The 24,651-nt window shown below is 41.0% G+C and overlaps 1 protein-coding gene across 1 annotated transcript in view; it reads right to left on the bottom strand.

The window, feature by feature from the left end:
• The window catches only part of LOC129188475 (voltage-dependent R-type calcium channel subunit alpha-1E), a 131,444-nt gene that overhangs the window by 56,900 nt on the left and 49,893 nt on the right, over positions 1-24,651 (bottom strand). Inside the window, exons 4-7 of the mRNA XM_054789053.1 lie at positions 17,595-17,701; positions 17,354-17,493; positions 448-551; positions 215-373 (exon numbers count right to left, since the gene is read on the bottom strand). Coding sequence (XP_054645028.1) covers positions 215-373; positions 448-551; positions 17,354-17,493; positions 17,595-17,701 — 510 coding nt within the window. The remainder of the gene's footprint in view (positions 1-214; positions 374-447; positions 552-17,353; positions 17,494-17,594; positions 17,702-24,651) is intronic.

Below are 24,651 nucleotides of genomic sequence, written 5' to 3'. Positions count from 1 at the left end.
AACGGGAGAGATTATGACTCAAGTACGCATTGTACCTCTCAGAGGGAAATGACTTTTGGGGTTTGAGTGAATGCGTGGCTAACATAAAGATTATACTTGAGAGGACCATGTGTACACTCACTCACTAGCCATTCATTGGGTACACCTACATAATATATTGAGGGGTAGGCATGCACATATGTGCTTGTCTGTGTGTACATGCTATAAAACATACCGAGTATTCCTGGCTGCGGCTTGCAGGTGTGGTGCAGTTTGCCGCTGTAAAACTCCAAACCGATGATGGCAAACATGAGGATTGCAAAAAATAGCAGTAGGCCAATCTGCAGCAGTGGAACCATGGCCTTCATTATAGACTTCAGGACTATCTGGAGACCTAAAACATATAAGCACACACACAGTCAGTGATCCATTGGAGAGGGTGTAAGAAGCATCATGCTTGATACTCACTGGGGATGCCCGAGACCAGTTTGAGAGGTCGCAGCACTCGCACTGCCCTTAGAGTCCTCAGGTCCACGGAGATGTTCATGTGAGCGCCAGCTGCAGCCAGAATCCTAAACAACATGCAAAGAAGAAACATGTATGAGCATATGTATGCTGTGATTTGATGCCTTGCAGGCTGTTTGAAAGACGGCATACACTCAAACACATGCTGTTTACACACAAGTGTAAGTGTCAAAGGAGGATTGCAAGTACTCAGATATGGATGAACTGAGGTGTCCAACAGTAAACAACAAGCATGTTTTTTTTTTGCTTGTTTGTTTTTTTTGGCCGCGTCCCTGTGTGTGGGAGGACACGCTGTGACAACTGCTAGTTAAGAGAACACTCCATCATGGGAACGCAGGACACCCGCAGCTTGAAGCAACATGAAGCTCATGGACACACGTTCATACACACAGACAGTAATCCTTTTACTGATTCATAGACTACACTCCTCACATTTCAGCGACCATCTCATTAAATGCTTTCAAGGGACAATACCATAGAAATTAGGCAGTGTACCGATTGGGTTCAGGTCTGGAGACATACTTGGCCACTCCATCACCTTCACATTCAGCTTCCTCAGCAAAGCATTGTCATTTTGGAAATGTGTTTGGGCCCATTTGTCATGCACCACTTGACACATTTTGTCTTTAGTACTGATTTTATTTCCTGTTTTGCTTGTACTTATTTGTCCCCCTGAGAGTCGGTTTCTTTTGTATTAAACTTTACACTCTAGCGAGACAGAGCTTGCCGAGTGCACCTGTCTCTACATTAGTAATTATGCGCGCTCCTAAGCTCTAATTAGAGCTACAGTAATTACGTGTTACTCATTGTACGTTACTCCTTGTTCCTCCTGAAGTTACCGTTTGTGTGTTTCCAAGTTTTCTGAGGTTACCTGGTACTTACATGTATCCCCTGTGTATTCTGCTACACAGTTCTGTTCTCTACCCTTGTGTGATTACCCGTTAGCATGTTAGCTGTCTTCTCTTGTATTAGGCCTTTTTCGCAGTGCCTTTTAGTATTTACACTAGCGCCGTAGTTTTAGTTTTGCTACAGATGCTAGTTCTACGTTTCTTTGCACTTTGAGTTTTGGACTCTTCCGCCTGGCACTACAGTATTGTTAAATAAAGACTTAATCGATGTCTCCGCATGGTGAGGTTACCCTTAATCAGATATTAGCATCATGTTGGAAAACTATCCTCCTCCCTTTGCTTCACAATGTCACAGTATATGTTGCATTTCATGTTTCTCTCAATGAACTGCAGCTCCATAGTGCCGGCAGCACTCATGAAGCCCCATACCATGATGCTACCACCACCATGCTTGACTGTAGGCAAGACATAGTTATCTTGTGTTGCCATAGCTGGCAATGGTCAATAATGGTGGTGTTGTTGAGTCATTTTCAGTGGATAGTAAATCTATACTGCTATACAAGCTGTACACGGATTCCTCTAAAGCAGTGACCCCCAACCCCCAGGCCATGGGTCATTTAGTACCGGGCCGCACAGAAAGAAAAAATAATTTAGCAATTTTTATTTTTTTGATGTTTTATTTTGAAAAGTGGCCGGATTCTCTTTGTTACATCCGTCTCACTTGACGCATGTCAAGTGATAGACTACTACTGTATTTTTACCATTTTTCTTTCACCTCATATTTGGTTTCAAATGCTGATACTATGTGGGAATGCATAAAGGTAATTTTTGATGACTTATTGAGTGCTAATGTGCACATTTGTCTCAAGTGAATTCATGCTAGCGCACTGTCTTTTACCACACACGTCAAACAGTGATGTAATAATCTCTCTGGAAAAACTCCAGGCTTGAACTGGTAGATGGTGGGTCGGCACTCATTTTGTGCTTTTAATTTGGTGTTATTCATGTCTTAGTTGTACACAATACATAATAAATAAGATAAATTAGATCGCTATAATGTACGAAACCCGTGTCCCCCCCCCCGGTCCGCGGGACATTTGTGGCAACACAAGCCAGTCCGTGGGTCAAAAAATGTTGGGTACCACTGCTCTAAAGTATATCCATCTTTCATTCTGTAGCGTCGTTCATAGAAAAATATACTGTGATAAAATTCTGCCATTCAAGTCAGAATTCTTGTATTGAATCTAACGAACTAATTACCCATGGTGGGATTAGTAAAGTTGTCTAAATCTGAATCTGAATAATTTGGTAGTAGTGCACCTAATGAAGTGTCCGATGAGAATAAAATGCATGTTTGGCTGCTGGTTTGTAATTCCTTAATAGGAACAAAGCAGTTTGATTTAATTAAAGAAGACGAGGGGGGAGTGAGAACACATCGGGCTGAAATAAGTTAGATGGGGTGTGAAGGATAGAAATAGCTCATCATCATCACCACAAATATAGAAATTGAATTATCCTCATGAGCTTCACACCTCTAACTCTCTGACATTCCCTCTTTTCAGTCCCATTTGCTCCTAATCTGCCTACTGCCTTCTTATTCTTTGACTCCAACAGCTCCAATTTGTTGTCATGTCATACGACACCTCCTTCATTTTTCTTCAGATCATTAAGCACTTGTGGCTGCTCTTTGGTTGTTGTGGCGACAAAGGGCGGATAGTTCTAAAAATGTCATGTTTAGTTCAATGTCATCAACTGGTCTTGGTGGGTCCTACTTTGCAGTGGAAGTGAGATGCTGTGTATGTATTATATCCGCTATGTATCTGTCATATTTGCTTGTGTTGGATAGTCAAAGATAAACCAAAAAATAATCACTTTTGTGAAGTCATTAACTCTGACAGCTTTGCCGTCTGGAGCTGAGAGTCTGGCAGCAGTGAGTGGTAGATGCAAATAAGCCAAGGGAGTAAAAACACACTGTTCAATTGGCACAAATTAATGATTTGGCTTACAAGCACAAGCGACCTTCTCTCACTTGCAGGCTAATCATTTGTTTATGTGTTTTATTGTGTCACACTCAGTAATAAACTATGTTTTAGCTACAACAAACATGCAGGCAGGACAACAGCACAGAACCTATGAGTTAATAATAATAAACTAGAAGCTCCGCTCAGTCAAAAATATCCTCTTAGATGCCACTTCATTAGGTATACCAACAAATCCAGTACAAGAACTGCCACATTCTACCTTTAAAAAGAGCATAAGGCTCAGTTTTGGTTCACACTTTAGAAGACTGCATAATTTAGCAATATGTTTATTATTTCGGTCGCGTAGTAACGTCACTGCATCATACTAAAATACCAGCTACAATATGGCTGTATGCCCATACTTCATGATTTGTTTCATAATGAGCAATTTTATTGAAATCTGTATTGGTGATTGTAAATTCCCTGTATGATGACCTTTAATAATAGTGGGTTAATACTATTAAAGGTCATCATTACTGTTCATTAGTGTTCCCTCATAGACATTTGTGTGAAAAGTTGCCGCAATCAACTGGTGGGTCATGTCATAAAATGTGTTTTGTGAGGTCACAGCGACCTTTGACGACTAATCAGTTCATGGCATCAAAGTAAATGTTTGGGTCAAATTGGAATATATTTCATCTGTGCTTATTACATACACAGCGGAACCTTGGTTAGCGTCACAGCAAAAACAATTCAAAATGTTTATAAATAGATATAAAAGATGAATTAAAGGGATAAATGAACATTTGAGGTTACGTTTATCTTCACTGAACACGTGTTGCTGCCAAAGACACGATGTGGCGGCGAGATCAACACGGACGAGCTCCTGATTGTTAAAAGATTCAACTGTAAATCCCAATCCATCCCACAGCAGTGTGTGACCAGGCTGATGACTTGCATGGAGGTGGTGGTGGCAGGCTTTTGTGGTTGTGTATGGTTGTTGCATGTGTTACTGAGGCCTCTGATTGTTTGTAAAAAGATTAAATTGCAAATCCCACTCCATCTCAGAGCAGTGTGTGACCAGACTTTTGTGGCTATGTCATACTTTAATGATCCAGTCCACAAAAGAAAGCCAAACAAGAGCCAATAGCAGTAGTATAATAAGTTGTATAATAGTGGAATAGTAGTATACTCATGTTTGGCATAATCAGTGAAGATTAGAGACATTTTACATGGGCGTTCATCCCACAAGTACATGTTTTTTACAATTGGGGCATCATTTGAAAAGGAATAAACTTTCCAAGAGTATAGATAAAAACTGAGAAATAATCGACTAAACACTATTTTTTGTTTGTTTTGTTTCTCACACTCTATTTCCGAGGCTAGTCTTACATAAACAATCATTTCCATAGATTTCAGTGGTTCGCAAATGGTTTGGCTGCGGGACCCACCATCACCCTTCAATAACAAGCGATGACCCAAATTGTGGAATTTCTTTTACGCAAACTTCTCAAAGATATTATTTATTTAAGAAATTACATTTGTATATTTAAATTTAATGGACTGTTTGCAACGGCGACGCTGCTATCTGGAGGGCGCTAACTTTTGAATGTGTTGAAAGCATGATATAATATGCTATAATATAAACCCTCTTCCTCCTCCAAGCATGTAAGCTGCACCGCTTGTAACACACATACAGTATATGCAGGAGTCTTTGCTAAGAGCTGGCGGTGTATTTTGAGCCAGTTGCAAATGGTGCCTTTCATGACAAAGACATCAAAGTGCAGTTTTGAATTTGAGATACAGAAAAATAACACAATGTGCCATCACAAAACAAGTTTTATAAACAGTTCAGCTACAATCAAAATCACACAGGCCATTTCACATTTTTCAGGAAATGATGAAAGAACATAGTATCATATTGTCAGCTAAACACTGCGTGTATCGTATTGTATCATATCGTATTGTGAGATTGGTGTATCGCTACTGCCCGGATGTGTTGAGTAAAACGTGTCTCCATTCAAAGTATTAACGCGATTGTTATGCCATTCCCAGCAAGGTAACACATTTTCCCAAAGAATCTGCCATTCATTGAATGCATCTATTAACATCCAATCATGTTTAAGAACAAACAACAAGGGTGTGGATTTCGATGCACTGACTAAACCCAGAATGCTGTGTCAGCACTCTTTTTTCCTGTGACTACGCCTTGTCACAATGGTCTTATAAAAATGAAAACAATTCAAAATGCATTAATAGTATTTCTCAAATTTAATAGATTGCTACATTGTTAAAATGGCATTTTATTTGGTAAACACAAAACGGACTATGACTTGGGACTTCATTCGGTGCATTTTGTGCACAATGAGGTGTTTTGTGTCATTTATTTAACGGTGTTTGTCACGAACCATTTCATGTCACAAAAGGACAATGCACAAACCGGCTGAAATTTACATCAGATTGTGTTTTATACACAACAGGCGCGACACACACAGCTAGCATGTAGTGTACTCGCTAGCGTGTAGCGTGCCTCTCCTCACTGGGACAAAGAGACCGAATGACTGACAGGAGGGTTTGCTCACTCAGTTCATTCCACTATAGAACCAACACGCCCAGGTGTGAACCCTCTTGCAGGCCAGCCTGTTTGGTAGAGCGAGAGGAGGAAAACAAACATGCATGTATATGTTAATATATTGAGGCAAAAGTTAGCCAGCAAAAGTTAGTTTTTATTTATCGTGTGGTTAATTGATTTATTGATTATCGTGACAAGTCTAATAAGAGCATTTGCGCACGGACCCGGATGCGAAGTGAAACATCTTCAAGAAAATCAAGCAAGTCCAGTTTCTCTAATTCAACACTCAGTAGAAGTCTAGATATTTAGCTGTGGGTTGGACGGACGGCACGTTACGTCCACACTCTATGTCCTTCTCTTCCCACTCAAGCTTGACCAAGTCCTCCATAAACATAGCACGCACCTTGACACCGTGGTGAAGCAAGCAAATAGCACTGACACGAGATGCATTCGTGGACATCGGGTCATTACAATATGTTTGTTTTTTTTGGCAATAACCTTGCGACACACTGAAAACAGCTCCACGACCCACTTTTGGATCGTGAGCCACCAGTTGAGAATCACTGATTTATATTACTTTAATTTCCCTCTAGAGATAAATATACTGTCGATCGTGAGGTACTAGTCGATCTTTGGGACTTTGCCGGTCGATTGCGAGAACATTTAGATTAAATGTATTATCACATCAGTGCCCTCACCTCCCAGAGGATGACCAACAGGCACGTATTTTGTCCACTGAACACGCCCGTACGCCTCGCCGCGATTCAAGCAACAACCCGCAGGCCCCAGCAAGAAGCCCAAAAAGGTTGAGCGAAAGAGGGAGGGAGTGACAAAGCGCTGCAGTGATGTGCCTGAGCACACAACAGTAATTATTGCATTTTAATAGGGCTCAAAATCTGCCTTTGCTACATCAAAGTCAAGGCACAAACATAACTCCATAGATGTGCACCTCCAAAAAAAATCTTTGAGCCGCTGTGAGGCCGCTCGTTAAGGGCTGACTGTTGTAGCACCTTGACCAGCGCCTCTCACCTCTCCCTGCATCGCTCGTCCGCTACACTGAGCCAACAAGTGAAATAGTTGTGGCCACAAGCCCAACCCAGACCAGACCAGCCCAAAGTGCGGCTCAGGTGCCATCTGCCGCCTGTGGCTCATTTGTCATTGCATCACTGCAAAAAAAAAAAAAAAAAAAAGAAATTGAAAAAAACAGCAAAAATGATAAAAACACAGCAAAAGGCACAATGAGAAAAAGCTGAAATGTTGAAATCAATAACCAATTATAACACAAAGCATATATTGTACATACAGTCATGAAAAAATGATTAGACCACCCTTGTTTCTTCAGTTTATTGATCCATTTTAATGCCTGGAACAAAAAAAAGCACATTTGTTTGGACATAATATAATGATGATAACAAATATAGCTCATAAGAGTTTACTTTTAAGAGCTGATATCTTGCAACTTCCATGGTTTTCTTGATACTAACCAAAGTCACTTATGTTCTTACATGAATAGCTAAGCGCTGTACGGCCCCCAAAAAATGTAACTCTTATGAGCTATTTTTGTTGTCGTTAAATTTGTCCAAACATGGGTACCTTAAATGTATTATGCATTAATATGAAGAAGAAACTAAAGAAACAAGGGTGAGACCAGGGATCTTGGTCTCAGAAAGGATGGTGACCATTGCTGTAGTATGTCAGATGGATAAGCTCGCTGTGGATTCATAAAAGTGAAACACTGGTGAGCCGGTTCCAGCTGTCAGCCATGACAAGCGAGGAACCATGACGGCTTCTCACAGTGTGACAAATCTGCTGTGACATCTGTCAGGCCATGATAGTGACAACGTTGTGACTCGTGCGCCGTGTCAATGTCAGGCTGCTCACCGGTCGCACTGTTACAGTAGGCACACCTGCAAAATTGAATGAGATCCAGTACAAGAGCTACATTCAAAACTTTACAGTGTATCCAGTTTTACACTACACTCACTGAACACTTGTGAGATCCTATCATGCTAGAGTGACTTAACTTGTGCAGACTCCTGGTTGAGGAGTGTAGTGCTGTCCCAGAGCACCACATTACAGAAAGTATACCTGCACAATCGAATGAGATCCAGTACAAGAGCTGGATTACTAGTCCATGGAAAATGACAGCAAAAACTGAAGTTTCAGACTTTTATTTCTGTTGAGTGGAGCTCAGAGCAAAATCGGTGGTGTGCCTAATGTTGTGGCTGTTACATAACAGCATTAAATATTTTGGTTGTGAAATAACAGAAGTTTGTGGCATAGCTATGATTGGCTGGCGACCAGTCCAGGGTGTACCCCGTCGCTCACCCGAAGTCAGCTGGGATAGGCTCCAGTATACCCCCGCAACCCTAGTGAGGAAAAGCGGCATAGAAAATGGATGGGTGGATTGCGGCATAGTACAGTATATACTGGCTTTATGAATCCTGAAAAACGTTCAAATATAACAGCCGCCCTTTTGGCCTACAGTGTGGGCGGGGGTGGTGCTTTGACCAAAAAAGAAACCAGTTTGAAATTAACTGCCACCCCTCACATCTTTGCTTCTTTTCTTGTCAGTCCTTTTAGATTCCCATCTCACGCACACTCAACCTGTGTTCACACGTTATTTTAAAGTTGTTATGAAAAACAAACGTCATCACTTCGTGTGTCATCAGGCAAAATATACTTGGGCTTGTGTGCTAGTCTGCTGAGTAAAGAAAAACACTGTAAATATGTCTGGGTTTTCTGTGGTGCAAAAAGAGGCGCAATGACGTCAGTATGTCTTTTCAGCAGTAGATTATTGTGATTTATCACTAGCTTGTAATTGTAAGGATTCATAAGATCCTTTGTCATGATCTGCAAAGGTTTTATAACATTATATAATTTGAAGGGACTCTTGAGCTTTTTGCCTTGAGGTACAGACTGAGTTGCTGACTGGCTTAATGGCGCAACCTATCCGCAACCCATCGCACCATGTTTATGTCACCTTCTGTCTCTGTGAGCTGACTGAGACTATAACCACATGAGCACACACACTTCGAGTAACTCTCCTTGTGAGCAGATTCTTATTCATTCATTTGTGCATTAGTAGTCAAAATGTGACTACTAAAGGAGACCCTGCAATAGTGAAGTGTAATATACTTTTAATAGAAATGGAAAGCAGTGCAATTTTATTAAACTACAACAGACTATCAGGGTCACACTGAAAAGACCAAAAATATCATGAGAATAAAGTCATAGAATTACGAGAATAAAGTAATTACCATAATTGCCCGTGTGTAAGCCGCTACTTTTGTCTCACGCTTTTAATGCTGCGGCTTGTACAGCGATATGACTAATTTATGGCTAAAAAACAGAGTTCCAATTAGACATTAGCCTCAACCTACAGCGAGTTGGCGTGGGCTGATTAATAGCACCTCGCCTTGGTGCCTACATGTTGAAGTCATCCCCAGTCAGTGAGAGGGTTACTTCCCGATGTCTTCAGGTCAGGGAAAGGATCCCGAGTATCCAGCCTTCTTGGAGTCAGGGTTGCTGGAGAGTTCCCACTGGTGACTCTGTGGTTCTACTGGGAGATTTTAATGCCCCTGTTGGCAAGGACAGTGTGACCTGGAAGGAACGGCCTCCCAAAAGCTTAATTATAAATAAAACAAGCAAAAAAAAAAAAAGATAGGGATCAGATTGGATCGGCGAGACTATTAAAAAAAAAATGGGATCGGATCGGAAGCCAAAAATGTGTATCGGGACATCCCTACTTTATTTACTATTCTCTCCTGGTAATACTTTCCGCAACTTTCTTCAACTCCAGAATTCCTCTTTCTCATTTAACAAGACATCCAACAACACTCGGCATCACACAACTACTAAACATGAAACGGTTAAGAATGTGTAACAACATTGAAACCTTAAATGTCCTTAAAATGGAAGAGTTGTTTGCAACAAAGCTAAAGCTAATACAATATGGGCGGTGTTCTGGCAGACCACTAAAGTAGGAGATCTGGGGTTACCATGGCAATGACGCGGCACAATCCACCTTAATCCCCAGTTTGTGTACCATCACAATTACGTCGAAGCAATATAACTTTAAAGAAGCATTCAAATGACAGTTTAACGTGAATGGACTTGGATGCCGTCTTACATTGGGACTGCTTTCATCTCACTGCAGCACTTTCTGATCACTCTCTGATCAGAACCAGATAAGACTGACGAGACACGAATGCCCTGGAAGGTCTTTGTTTCATGTCCCACTCACCGTCCTTATACTGACAGGAAAGGATGGGTGTGCGGGGGCAAACAGGGACAGAGAGATGAGCGTCTGAGACTATCAATTTTCTCAACAACCCCACAACCATCATTCATTGACTTCATTCTGGATCACAGTGTTTTCTTCGCTTTATTCTATTTACTTTCATTGGGCTTCACCCCTAGAATCATGTTGGGAGGTTGAATGCAATCTCAATGGCAAGGCAAGATAAGTGTGGACTAACACTGCGCCAGGAATGCCAGAGACAGCCTGACCGACGGTGGGGTCCTCTGTCACCACGGCAACAGCTCATGTGGACATATGCATCCCTGCTGTAGGCTGGCTATGTCATCGATTGATCAGACAACAGAGGGGAAATACAATTGGAGAAGACAGCTCTCTTCTACTGTATGTGTGTGTGTACGTGTGTGTGTGTTATTCAGTGTTACAGGTGTACAAGTGCCAAGCTGACAGAAGGTGTTGCTGGATAAAAGTCATGTAGTAGTGCTCCATTTGGCACACATGCAACACACGCACACAAGATACCTCAGCCACCTACTGTAACTACACCATCAGTTAACAAAATAGGTTCCATCTTTAGAACATAAATAAATAAGAATATAATGCGTATCTTTGCTTTGGAGCAATTTACAGGATATACTGTTTTGCACATGGGGAGACATAAGTGTGGCTTATACCAGTGTTGGGCGTCTCCTTCTGCCAACAACTGCCATTCTAATGAAGGGTTTTCCACGCAACATGGACGCAGAGATGCTAATTATCGTGTACGATCATGCAGATGCATTTTCCTCATTTCCTCCAGCTTAACATCAATGTTTTGTCCCCTTCACTTGCATCCACAGCGAAACCTCGGATTTCGTCATTAATCCGTTCCAAAAGGCCCGACTCAAACTGAAACGTACAAAAACTGAATCAATTGTTCCCATAAGAAATCATGTAAATCCAAATAATCCGTTCCAGACTCCCAACACAAAACACATTTTATAGACAATAATTACAGTTTATATTTACATACAGGAAACCAAGTCAGATACATAAATGACAAATGCAATGGATAAATGAACACTTGACTTTTACCTTTATTGAAAACTAGCAAACACAGAGATCCACAGAGAATGTAGGGGGCAGGGACGGAAAAGCCACGTGGACGTCGTTAGAATTTAGTCTGTTACAAACTTAACTCAAAAGAGTGGACAGTTAAAGCTTTATACTTGCTCACTTGAACTTTATTGTCAACTCCAGCAGCAGGTACAATAATCATTACACACACTGGTCCGACTCACTATCTGTTACGTGTCTCCGTAAAACAAATTCCCTGTGCAACCTGTGTTAACTAAAGAACCTTTTTTACATTACAAACCTGTTGTCACAGCACTACCTTCGTACTTTGCTACGAGTTATTTCCTGAATTCAATAGTGTTTCTCACGTTCTTTACCAAGTTGGAGCAAAGACACAGATTCCTCTCAGAAATACACAGTGTGCTTGAACGTCTCATCAGCGCACGGCGCGATGCTTGAGAAGGAAGGAAGCAAACAAATATAGAGTTCTTCATCAGTCTGCGTGCGTTCCATGAACAAATAAACCACTCGCACAAACATAATAAAGATGATTAACAGATTCCCTGGCTGGAATCTATCCCCAGAGTCACCAATGCATGGATGCATTTTTGGCCACTTGACTAATTTGTTAGGCACACTGTTTGCTGTATGATACCCGAGACAGTGTACGAAAACTGAGACATACTTGTGGCAATAATATTTGTTGAATACCAAATTCTATGAAAACTGGGGCAGTTCCCCCGTATTTGTTTGTTACTGAGTGTCGTCTGTATTTATTTATATCTCATGGCTCCCCCTCACTCTTCGTCTGTAAAAAATACAAAGACACCTTGAAGCACTGAGGCAGCTTAAGAGAGGTAATTGTGGCCTCCAATGTTGCCACTGCAAGCAGTAGCCTCCATTACCACAACTATTATAGGGTGAGTCAGGGGTTTCCACTGTTTTTTGTAGTCTGTCTTGAAAACAAAGTAAGGATGCTCCGATAAATCGGCCACTGATTAGTTTTGGCCAATTTCCGTAAAAAAGACGTAATCGTCATAGGCCGATCACAAAAGCCGATCACTGTTTCATGTCATGACAACACAAACATGACATGAATTTGCATGTGTAGGGCTGCCCACACCCGTATTGAGCTGACAAGGAATGCACTTGGTCCCGTATTGCCGCGAAAATCAACACTAGTCTATAAAACCGCATTGTTTTCGGTTTGACAGCTTGACACAAGCTATGCCAATTGAATGCCAATCAGCGTGTTTGATCACTCCCTTGTCAAACCTACTGGGGTTCAACTTTCTTGCATCTTTCTTTACAGGCGTGGCCTAGCTGTCACTGTCGGGAGCCTACTAGCTAGCGAGCTAGCTACAATACGCCTAGCTTCTCGACTTCGGACTGGAAATGTGACTTTTTTACCACAGTGACATTTTCTGTTTAAAACAAACAAGCAGTGCGGTTAGTTTGGACCTTGTTTTTGTCCTACGCGGAAGTGGAAATTATGTTTATGCAGTACGTACTAACTTTTTCAAGTGTCACTGAACACTTTTGCTCTCTTCTTGTCTAATTATGTCTTGTCTTCAAAACACTATTTGTGTGTGGTTGTTTAATGAACATCCACACATCGTGTGTCCGGCCTTCTTATGATGACACCATGACAGGGGTCTCCTAGCTTGCCATGTGATTTTGAGTAGCTCACAAAGGGTCAAAGAATATTTGCTTCAACTCTTAGTAGGTTTTTTTTTTAATTATAACTGTTCACTTCAGACTTTATATACAGTGGTACCTCGGTTAACGTCAGTTAGCACGTTTTTCGGTTAACAACCAAATTTTTGCTAAAATTTTGCCTTGACTTGCGTTCGCCCGCTTGTTTAGCATCCAAAATACTGTCCGGTTTGTTTACGCCGCCATCATGGATCACATGTACAAGACATCTTGCAATACTTGCAGGTGATTTTGCATTTTAGGACATTTTTATCAGACTTGTAGAGAGATACACGACGTAACAAACACATGGACAAGTAAAAGCGATGCTAAAGGTTCAGTTGTCCATTCATTTGTCATTTGTAATTATTTTTGCATAATTTTCTACATGTAAAACTATAATTATTGTCTATAAAATGTGTTTTGTGTTAACATTTCTTGGTGTCTGGAACAGATTAATTTGATTTACATTATTTTCTATGGGAAAATTTGCTTTGGTTAGAGTCCGTTTTGGTTTTTTGGTTTGGTTTGTTTTGGAAGTGATTCATGGCGTTAACCAAGACACCACTTTAATGACAAATGACCACAAAATAGCATAAAGATGATGGCCACACTGTTTGAGAGGAACTCTGCTTAGTAAATAAAGTAGTGTGCCATTTAAATGTTGCCAGTCATAATGAAAACACAAATAACTGACAGCTCTAATGGTAGAGACCCCTTTTCTGTTTTAAGTTAAGCCACAGATTTCTATTTAATAAAGGGTATTTATTTGTATTACTTACTTAGTCTATTAAATTTGTTATCTTCAACTGAAAAAGAAATGATTGAACAATTTATTTCCTATGTATTTGTATTACTCCAAAAATATGCATCAAATTAAATTCAGGTTTGTATCAAATAGTAAAAAAATTGTTTCACTAAAATAAAGGCCATCAGGACCACACCGTCTGCGAATAGCAGAGACGAGATCTCAAGGCCCCCAAACTGGACTCCCTCGACGCCTTGGCTGTGCCTAGAAATTCTGTCCATGAAAATTATGAACAGGATCATTGACAAATGGCAGCCTTGGTGGAGGCCAACGTTCACTGGGAACAGGCTCGGCTTACTGCTGGCAATGCGAACCAGGCTCCTGCTCCAGTTGTACAAGAACCGAATGGCACATAGTAGCGTGCCACCAATCCCTCACTCCTGGAGCACATCCCACAGGACACCGCAAGGGAGCCTTTTCCAAGTCTACATAGGGCAAAACTCCCGTGTACCCTCCAGTACCCTTGCAAAGGTGTAGAGCTGGTCCAGTGTTCCGCGACCAGGACGAAAACCCAATTTCACCTCCTCGGTCGTACCCTTCTCTCCAGCACCCTGGAATAGACTTCCCCAGGGAGGCTGAGGAGTGAGATCCCCCTATAGTTGGAACACATTCTCCGGTCAACCTTCTTGAAAAGGGGTACCGCCACCACGGTTTAGCAATCCAGGGGTATTGTTCCCGACCTCCACATAATTTTGAAGAGAGGTGTCAGCCAAGACAGTCCCTCAACATCCTACTTATTCCTAAAAATTTTTAATAAATTCTCATAAGAGACTCTTTTAAAAAGGGCAGTCAATTAAATGTCGTGCTTGTATGAGAGACTCGACATCTAATTACTATCTGACTCCAGTGGCAGCTCACCTTATATCATCAGCATATCTCATAAACTCCATTCAGTCTATAATAAGGCTGCATACTTCTAGTGTCACACACTACTGGAATGGAAGGAAAGAAAGGAGCAAGCATTATTATCTCTATGCAGTCCCTCTGATTCATTCAAACACAGTGCATGCATGTTAAACAAAAGCCTTGCTCTTGCTCTTGCATTATACCATCTAATTCAGAATTTCAGAAAACTAGAGATGCGATGATGGGGGTGATGGTGTCTCACCATATTCTGCAGTTTCTTAATATGATTTTAGTATACTGTAGGCAGTTCGATGAAAACGCAATTAGACTGTAGTTGCTCTACCTAGTGGGGAAGTCGGCCAATTACAAGTACTGGTATAAACTAGGAGTGGCATAATTATCGATCACTTTCAACTGATTGGGTGAAACTCACTCAAACGTGTCTTGAAGCACTAGAGGCCAAATGAAGTGTGATACTTGGTTGCAACCAGCAGAGGCGCTTTTTCAACTACAGTCACACCTCCAATTACAGTCAGTGTGTTTATTTGGCTGAACCGCAAAGAGAACGGGGCGTTAATTGGAAGCAGGCAATAATTGGAGAGAGGCTATTGCTTCCATCATTTCATAAATCATAATATAATCCCTTTTTAACTTTAATAATGACTTAAAGTGCACGAGAATGTGGAAAGGGAAATGTAGCTCTAATTGACCACATGGACCTTTATTAACAAGCACATTGCACAACACAGTAGCAACAGACCCTATGTTGTAATACCTAGCTGTAAGGACAAAACTACTCGGCTAGCATGAATACTGATGATGAGTTCATTGGAGACAACAGTACGGCAAGTGTAACAGACATGAGTTTAATTTCCTAATGTTAACACATGAAACTTGAACCGATCTGTGGTCAAGCAACTTTGATTTTAACATAAAATTTAACAGAAAATATGTTGCCAAAATTTATTATGAACGCAGAAACTAAAATGAGCATGAAAAGCTTTGTTTTTAGGTATGTTGCGATAGGATGATTTTGGATTGCATAATTTTTTCCATGTCATCATCTTGTCTACAAGAAGGCACATCAATAAGTGCTCCTCATACACGCACTGGAAGTCTGATTACAACGTGCTTTCCCCCCCGGGAGAGCCTCTGTGGTCTTGTTCCTTTCACCGTCTGTGGCTGGGCAGGCAGCTGTCATTACAAAAATCCATCAACATCTGTCTGTCTCACCGTGTTTTAATTAAACTTCTAATTCTGGACCAAGAGTAACTTTGTGTGTCCTAAAGGCGTTGTCACATTGTCAATTGATCAAAATACCAGTGAGAATCCCCCAACCCAGCTCCCCTCCTCCTCGATGTCTTCTACATCCTGTCTCTCTCCTGCAGCGAGGGGGAGCGTCCTCAAGCCCGAGTCTGAATGGGACTCAACAATCATGGAAGAATTCAGAATATAACATATGGAATTCTCTAAGAAGGCCATCAGATTCCCGTCGTGCTTTTTCGGGGCAATTAATTATTTAATATTTAATTTATGTGCACACGTGGGGGTGTATGAGGTTCTGCTGCCTCATCAAGCACTTCTTTTAAACCATAAAGCTTGCACTACTTCTTTTTAGATGTGTGGACGGTTAGCATTACCACATCAAAGCTCTGGCAACAGAATAAAGCTGAAGGTGATTATTTAATACATGAATAGGGATGTGACTATATTTCCTTCAAAATGATCACAATGAATCGATTGCTTTGTTTTCAATTTTCAAAAGGATGGGAGAATCTTTCTCTGAATGTTCAGAACTCGTTTCCATGCCAGTGTTGTATTGTGTGGTGCCATAGTGGATGTATGTGTGGCTGGAGCCCAACTTCCCATAGCTGATGTCATGTTGTACTTTTTTTAGACAGCAAAATAGTTTAGACTGGATCAACAGCACCTCTGCTGGTTGCAGCCAATGTTTACTCGATTGCTTCAATTAATCACATTTAATCAGCAATCAATTCCACTGCGTTGACAAAATTCTACATTATAATGCCATCCCAACTTTTCAAACATGATAAAAAATATTATCAGATCGACAATGATGGAAAATCAGCATTTTCACTCTTTGAACCACAGTGAAAAACATTTCCATTAAGTCACAATGACAATAAAGCAGTTGAGAATAAATGACAATAAAGCATTTGATGTCTGTTAGGAATTTTCCTTTCGTTCTGATTATGGCGCTAGCTGACCTAATAAGAACCAAAAGGTTTAGATGCAATGGGAGCCATCCATCAGGGTATTATCACCAGATTTTGCATGAAATTGAAGAGAAGTGAAAACCTATATAAGTTTAAACCAAAGATTTAAAGGGAAAACCCACCAACACCACAAATCCATCAGACATGCTGTTCTGAAAACACTATATTTGGCCTCCGCAAGGCTATATTTTTCCATAACTTCAAAGTAGTGAGGCTTGGAGGCTTGTGGTTATAGGATAGATTGTGAGAAGGCGAGAATAGGTTGCATCAATTCTGCAATGACACCAGTTACAGTATGTTTGCCACATGAAGGAATGGTACCTGTAAACTCTGTGCATTAGCATTAGATTAAAACTCACCTCAAGTTTATGCAATTATTCTTCCATTATTTTCAGAGTTTATAACATCAACAACTTCGGCTACTATTATAACTCTAATTGGAATGCATTCATCCACGCTTGATACTTGACTTCTTTCCTGTTATGTAATATTTTTAAAAATTGTTGAAATTAAGTCAGGCTTTATGTACAATTTTCCAACAAATTTCCAATTTTGTTTGACTCACCCACTGAGGACCACAATGAAATCCATGACGTTCCACCCATTCCTGAGGTAGGATCCTTTATGAAACACAAAGCCGAGGGCGATGATCTTTATTCCTGCCTCGAAACAGAACATCCCAATGAAGTAGGGCTCAGTTTTCTCCTGTTGATACAAAGTAAGCGAGAGGGTCTTAATAATCATATGAGATAGAAGCTCCGTATTGAAAACACAGTTCGGTCTGGAATGTGCATGTCCTGTCTCACCAGTCTCTTTGACATGGGCGTTTTGTCCTCTCCTGGTAGATGCTGCTCCAGGGCCAGAACGATACAGTTGGCGATGATGGTGGCGAGGATCATGTACTCAAAAGGAGTGAGAGGATATAATTAAGGAATTCTCTTTTTGGTTTTCATTTAACGAAAACATCATCTGGCATCTAAAAATTGTAAGGTCACACAAAAAAAAGTAAATTTTGTACACGTATATAATGTAATCCGACCAGTCCACGGTGTGTACCCCACCTGCCGCCCGAAGTCAGCTGGGGTAGGCTCCAGCATACCCCTGCGACTCTAATGAGGCATAGAAGCGGCATAGAAAATTGATGGATGCATGGATATAATGTAATCCACCTGTAGAACATAATCCATACAATGAAAAAAATGTCTTTACAAAATGGTCACTAGAATGACATGCCTAAGCCTATTATTTTATTGTCAAATCATATGCCAGGTGATACTGTTTCACCCCAAACAGGTGGCAATAATGGGCATGACAATATTGTTGCCAGCATCAACAGCACCTCCGCTGCTTTAACCCATCCATCCATCCATTTTCTATACCGCTTCTCCTCATTAGGGTCGCAGGGGTATGCTGGAGCCTATCCCAGCTGACTTCGGATGACAGGCGGGGTACACCCTGGACTGGTGGCCAGCCAATGCTTTAACCCTCCTGTCATATTTTTTCATTGTACTTTTTTTTTTTTTTTAAAATAACGTAAAAAATCTCGTCTCTTCTCATTCTTGTGGACCCAATCTCGTGTATCGTCTTGTCTTGCGACTTGGGTGTCTCGCTACAGAAAGCGGCGTCTGAAAGTAAATGAAGCCAGCACTGCATGTAAGCTGGAGATAATGAGGCCATCACAGTTCCTCATACTGCAGAATGAGGCCTTTAGTGGTTGTCAGTTCAACTCCATACTATTGTACCCAATCCGTCAATGCAGATGAGGCTCTGAAGGAGCTGAGAGAAAGGCGGTGATCGGGAAGGAGGAGCGAGTGTGATGCTTACAAAACAAGTGAGTGAGGAGCAGGAGGAGGAGGAGGAGGAGGCAATGAGACTAAATTAGGCTGACAGCGGACAGATCGATAATGCGCGGCTGGTGATACCCAGCGGGGTTACTTGGGGGCATGTGAGTTATGAAAGGCAGAATAAAAAGAGCAAATACAAATGTTAACACAGCAGCTCTCACTTGAACCTGGGCTGCACTGTACATTAACTCAGGTGGGAGTTCACATTTGTGAGGAGACCACAAATTGTCTTAATGACACACTGTGATAGCTGCATCAGCATGAGGCGCCGTCTTCACTCTTTATTGTATTTTTACAAGCTTTTGCCTCACTCTGAAAAGAAAAATACTACCTTCACACCCCCAGACAGCATCCGACATAAGGAGGGTATGGAGGGACGGGAGGGAAGGAGGTATCCACGGTAACAGGTTTCTCTTCCAGCCAAAAGTCAGTGCTATGAGGCGGTTACTGGCGCTCTCGTGTGACTGCATGCACACACGTGTGCAATTTTAACCACAAAATCACTAATATAGGAGGCAGAGGTGTCATCAATAGACAAAAAGCTAGCCCTACAAGGAGCATCTCATGTACTTTTAAGTGAATCAAAATAAAATGTAATTTTGGCGTGTCTAAAAAGGTGCAGACTGAAAAAGTAATCCACCACAAGCGCCTCGTGAGTCACAATGACGCCGCTTCTGTGCCAGCGTTCCTCAAAACATGTGTGTTAAAATACACAAGGGGTCGGGTGCCTTCACCATTACACTCAAGCCACAATCACAACCAATCATTGCAACCATTGAGGCATAAGTGGGAGAAAAAAAGACTGGTATCTGAGCCTCACTTGTGGCACTGCACACACGCTGATTAATTAAGGGTGCGATAGAAATATTGAAAAGACGTGTGAAATTAAAGAAGTCAGCAAGTTAAATGGTGTAAGTGACTGCCATGTTAACTATCTTTGACAATCATCCCGTCTATTATTAGGTATCACCCTCACACATCAGCAGCCTCCTTCTGAGACTCAAGAAGCAAAACATTGGAAAATAAAAGCATCAGTAAGACAGCAGAGTTAAACTTGTTGTAAACTTATTGAAATTGTGAACTTATTGTAAGAGAAAGGTTGGCTCGTACCAATAACCTGAAGTCATAAAAATATAGTGTAACAACACGGTCATCAATATTTAACTACGATGACGGGTGAGCAGATGCCAAAAGTGCAGATTTCAGATTACTGTGTCCCTTGTACTGAGCAGCCAGGACAGAGACTTTCACAGTCCTATGTTGCAATTGGGTCCAAATCTGGCTCTCTGGTTATCATCAGCCCTGTTATTGACTAGCTACGAGCCCATGGTCTAACCTGCCTGAAAGGGGGAAGGATCAAATAAGATCTGCTTCTTCGTACTCCTTTTCGGATATGTGGAACTGTGACTTGTAACATGAAGCATTCAATGTACATTGTATGCATGTTTCAAATAAATTAAACCATAACCATAACCATATAAAAGTTGAACAGTTTTGATCCCGGTATTGACCCCTGGGGTACTCCACACGTAATATTTTAACTTGCAGATGTGTATTCTCCTAGCTTTGCATATTGCTTCCTGTTAGCTAGGTAGCTTTTAACCAAATTCAAAACTAACCGTCCAATTCCGTACCTTTCTAATTTTGTAGTTAGGATGTCGTGATTAAATGTATGTAAGGCTTTTGTCAGATCTATAAATACACTAGGTCCTAACTTACAAACATCCGACATGCAAACTTTCGGAGATACAAACACAAGCCGACTGGTCTATTTGTTCATGTATTTTTCCTTTTAGTACTGTAACGCCATATTTATACTGCTAGATCTTGACCAGTAGAGGGCACTGTGACAGTGTGATAGAGCGTGTGATTAAAGTTTATGAAGAGTTAATAGGCCCGTTTAATTCTAGACCACCCACAGAACACTACCTCTTTTAGAAGAGTCTAACGACGACGACCATTTGTCCTTTTTTTCAATATCTCCTCCTCCAACTCCACCACAACGACGTATACTCGACCACTCCTCTTCAAAGGTAAATAACATTTATCATTACGTATTATTATATCATTTTTATTATTGTTTTTTTCATTAATTATCCTCGTTTAATATTACTACTGCATCCAAACTCATATTTACATACATACGCATATACTGTATATGTATACATGTACATGTAGTACCTATAGCTTTGGTAAATTACCTTTTCCCCTACCTGAGAACAATTCGACTTAAGAAGGGTCGTCTGGAACCAATTGTGTTCTTTGGTTGGGGACTTAGTGTACTGCAACTGCACACTTTCTGTGGTCTTTAGCGTTAGTAATTTCCTCCATGATTTCAATCAGTGCCATGGAGGTTGAAATGTTAGCTCTGTATTCGTATTGACTATCTGCGTGTAATTCATTCCTATTATTAAATGTGTTCAACCTGTTATTGAATAGCTTCTCCATTTTAGAACAGGTCGGTAATTTGTAAATTGATGTTTGTCTCCATTTTTAAAAATTGGAACTACTTTCTAACATTGTAAAAGGGAACATGTCTGAACCCATCAACTCGTGCTCGTTCCCCTGTGCAATAATTACATTATTTTTCCAACTATCAATTATTTAAAAGGCGTAGCCTCTCAATGGGACACTTCCCGCTGCAGGGAGGCCCAGTGGGGATCAAAAAGGAGGAGCAGCTGTCAGTCTTCACTCGGCCTTCTAAGCTAAACTCATCCTGCATGTGCTTTGTTAGCTCTGCTTCCTCTCTGCACTGCTTGTAACCTCATACAGATAAGCTGACAGTCCTTGCACACCTCACGTGCACTCATACAAGTATGCTCTCATAAGCTGAATAGATCATGTGACATGATCATGTTAATTGAGCACTCCCACAACAGAGGTGAGTGGTGCTCCTAACACAGTGTTGACCTTTAGAGGGTTTACTGCAGACATCGCATGTGTGCCCTGTCATAAATCCATTTCTGTGAGGACCAATGTGCTCCTTTAGCCATGCTATGTTATTGCATGTATTGTTATAGTATACAACATATTAACAGGAGGCCGCAGCGTAGTTTGAGACCTCTAGCATGTTTCTCTTTGGCTTTTGTGCCTCGACAAAGAGCAGAAAAAGGTGAGGAGATGAAGAGGCCGCACGGTATAAGAAGTAAGCAAACTCCCGTGACAAAAGTAGTAAGACATTATCTTAGCCGTTTGTTTGTTTTGTCACTTGTTTTAAAAGCTTAAACTCCTTTTGAACCCTTTGGAGGCCAGGGTAAGATTTAGCATTTTTATGTACTTTTGGACCTAGTTTTCCTTTTCTAGTTTACTCTTTATCATGCCTCGGTTGGTTTCCTTTTTTCAGTACAATGTGTGACTCCTGTTTTTCATTTTGACATTGTGACTATGCCTAAAATCACAGTAAAACCTAAAATCCAAGTAGGGCTCTAACATATGTAATGAATACTTATTTTAACTTGGAATGCAAATATAAAATGTAGAATTCAAAATCTCATGTACAAACTTAGCAAATAACAAAGGTAAATGTAGTGACATATTTATTATAATAATCATTTACCTTCAAAGCCAGGCAAGTCCTCAGGGAGTTACAATTTACTAACTACAGTATGTAATGTGTCCCTTTTGAAAAACATGTTTTTTGTCCACCTCAAGAAAGCTGAATATACCATCAACAGGCCTGTGTAGGAATTTCAAAGCCATGATGTGTGTCCCTAGGTTAGGAGGCCACTTGACGGCAGTGTTGGCTTACACTTGCCCCTCTCCTTCTGCAGCCAAACGGCCTCTAATGCTTTGATTAATTGATGACAAGCTTTTTTCTATCAATAGTAAGGTGGGCTCATGTTTCATTGCCTGCCCACTCTTGCTTGGTTTGGTTTTATATGACGGATTTACACCATTTAAAGACTTGTATGCAGTGTGAAGTCTGTAGTTTCGGCGGATAGTTGAAATGAAACATCTGAGTGGCTGTTTCATCGCAGATACAAGGTTGTGGACTCCTGAAAGTAACACTTGCGTAACATGAGGGAATGCTAAAAAGTGACGGTTGTGAGGTTGATCTGGGACTCAAATCACTATTTTATTTTAAGTTAATAAAGACTTAACGCATGTTTACACTTGAAAGACAGTTAAGTATGCTTACAAATTGCCAGCACAAAGAAAATGCAATACATGGAGGATAGTGTTTAAAGGCTTGAGTCAAATTCCTATTTATTGTGCCTTAGATGCATTAGGGCTGCACGGTGGTGTAGTGGTTAGCATGTTGGCCACACAGTCACAGTCAGGAGATCGGGAAGACCGGGGTTTGAATCTCCGTTGGGCATTTCTGTGTGGAGTTTGCATGTTCTCCCCGTGTGTACGTGGGTTTTCTCCGGGTACTCCGGTTTCCTCCCACATTCCAAAAACATGCATGTTAGGTTAATTGGCGACTCTAAATTGTCCATAGGTATGAATGTGAGTGTGAATGGTTGTTTGTCTATGTGTGCCTTGCGATTGGCTGGCAACCAGTCCAGGGTGTACCCCGACTGTCAGCTGGGATAGGCTCCAGCATACCCCGCGACCCTAATGAGGAGAAGCGGCATAGAAAATGGATGTTCGGTTCATTGTACTTGATACACATATATACACAGACTTACTGGTAAGCAGTTAAGTTGATGTCTGCTTGACTATTCCCACACAATTAAGTTAACTCGCTGACCAAAGCATCTCACCCTCCTAAACTGTATTAGCAAATGCTGTAATATAGTGAGTAACGACTTGTTGCAATGGTATATGACGCAGCGATCAGATATCATTACATATAAATCTTCTTAATGTCTGTTAATCATGCACAGTAGAGCTCATTAGCTGTAATAGGACACTCTCTCCTGGACGGCCCATTAACCTGCATGTTACTCTGTCTGCTCCTTTCCCTTCTTGTCACTACAGCACAGCCAATTGTAAATACCGCTAAGACTCTCAGTCAAACCGATTTTTTTTTTTCAATTGCATATTGATTAGAATGCATCCAAACTCTATTTTTAATAACTTCTATGAATGGGTAAACCCAGAGGAAACAACAATGGATGACAATAGCAGCACAATGGGGTGGGGGGGGGTTTAAACCAGCAGTAGGCCATCCAGTTATTCACAAGCCTGCTGAATTGAGCAGAACAATAAAAGAGAAGAGGCCACACCTGGCTTGGACACCTGGTGAGCTGCACCAGTGACACAAACACAGAGCCAATGCATATTAGCATGCGGTCACAGATGGAATAATAAAGCGTCTCCCTTTGCAGTATAAAGAAAGAGCAGTCTGATCATCACCAGTCAGTTCAAGTGTTACAGAGCATAGCTTGATTAGAAAGAGTGACTGTGTGATTGAAGCAAATAAATTTGGAAATTGCTACTTTTGTGACTTTGCGTAAATTGTTCAAAGGGTCACATCATCAGAAAGGTAAAGACTCGGGGACGAATTTCTTCCTTCACGATTATTCTCATTTTGTGTATAATGACACAAGGCTTTGTCATATGGCAGTTCAAAAATAAAGTAACAAAATTAAAACAGAAGCACTATGTTAACGCTAGTCAAAGAATTTTTATATAACAGGAACAGTCTGCTGTTTTTAAGGACCAACTACAAAAATGCTAGTCAAAGATATTTTATATGACAGGAGTGCTCTGCTTTTTTAAGGATCTGCTGCAATATGTGACATTAGTGAACGCCGCCTTCATGTGTCACCACCTGTGTGCTCCACCAGCCAAAGTCAGAATTGTCCATGCTGCCTTCAGATGAATGACTCACGACATCTCCAAGTTTGAGTTATTCCACAGCACGATCTATTCACGAGAACGCAGCAATAAATGCTATAGCTAACATGCTGGAGGAGTGAGTGACCTACACTGAAGACTTTTTTGTCATTGTGTCAGGGAGCAGGACATAAAGTAGAGGGCGCAGCCCGAGTCCGACTGACTGGACTGGCGCCACATTTACTGCTGTATGACGATGGAGGAGATATTAGTGCCAGGAAAAATATATATACAT

The sequence above is a fragment of the Dunckerocampus dactyliophorus genome, chromosome 10 (genome assembly GCF_027744805.1).
Source record: "Dunckerocampus dactyliophorus isolate RoL2022-P2 chromosome 10, RoL_Ddac_1.1, whole genome shotgun sequence".
Taxonomy (NCBI): domain Eukaryota; kingdom Metazoa; phylum Chordata; class Actinopteri; order Syngnathiformes; family Syngnathidae; genus Dunckerocampus; species Dunckerocampus dactyliophorus.
This window is presented reverse-complemented; position numbering and strand designations above follow the sequence as displayed.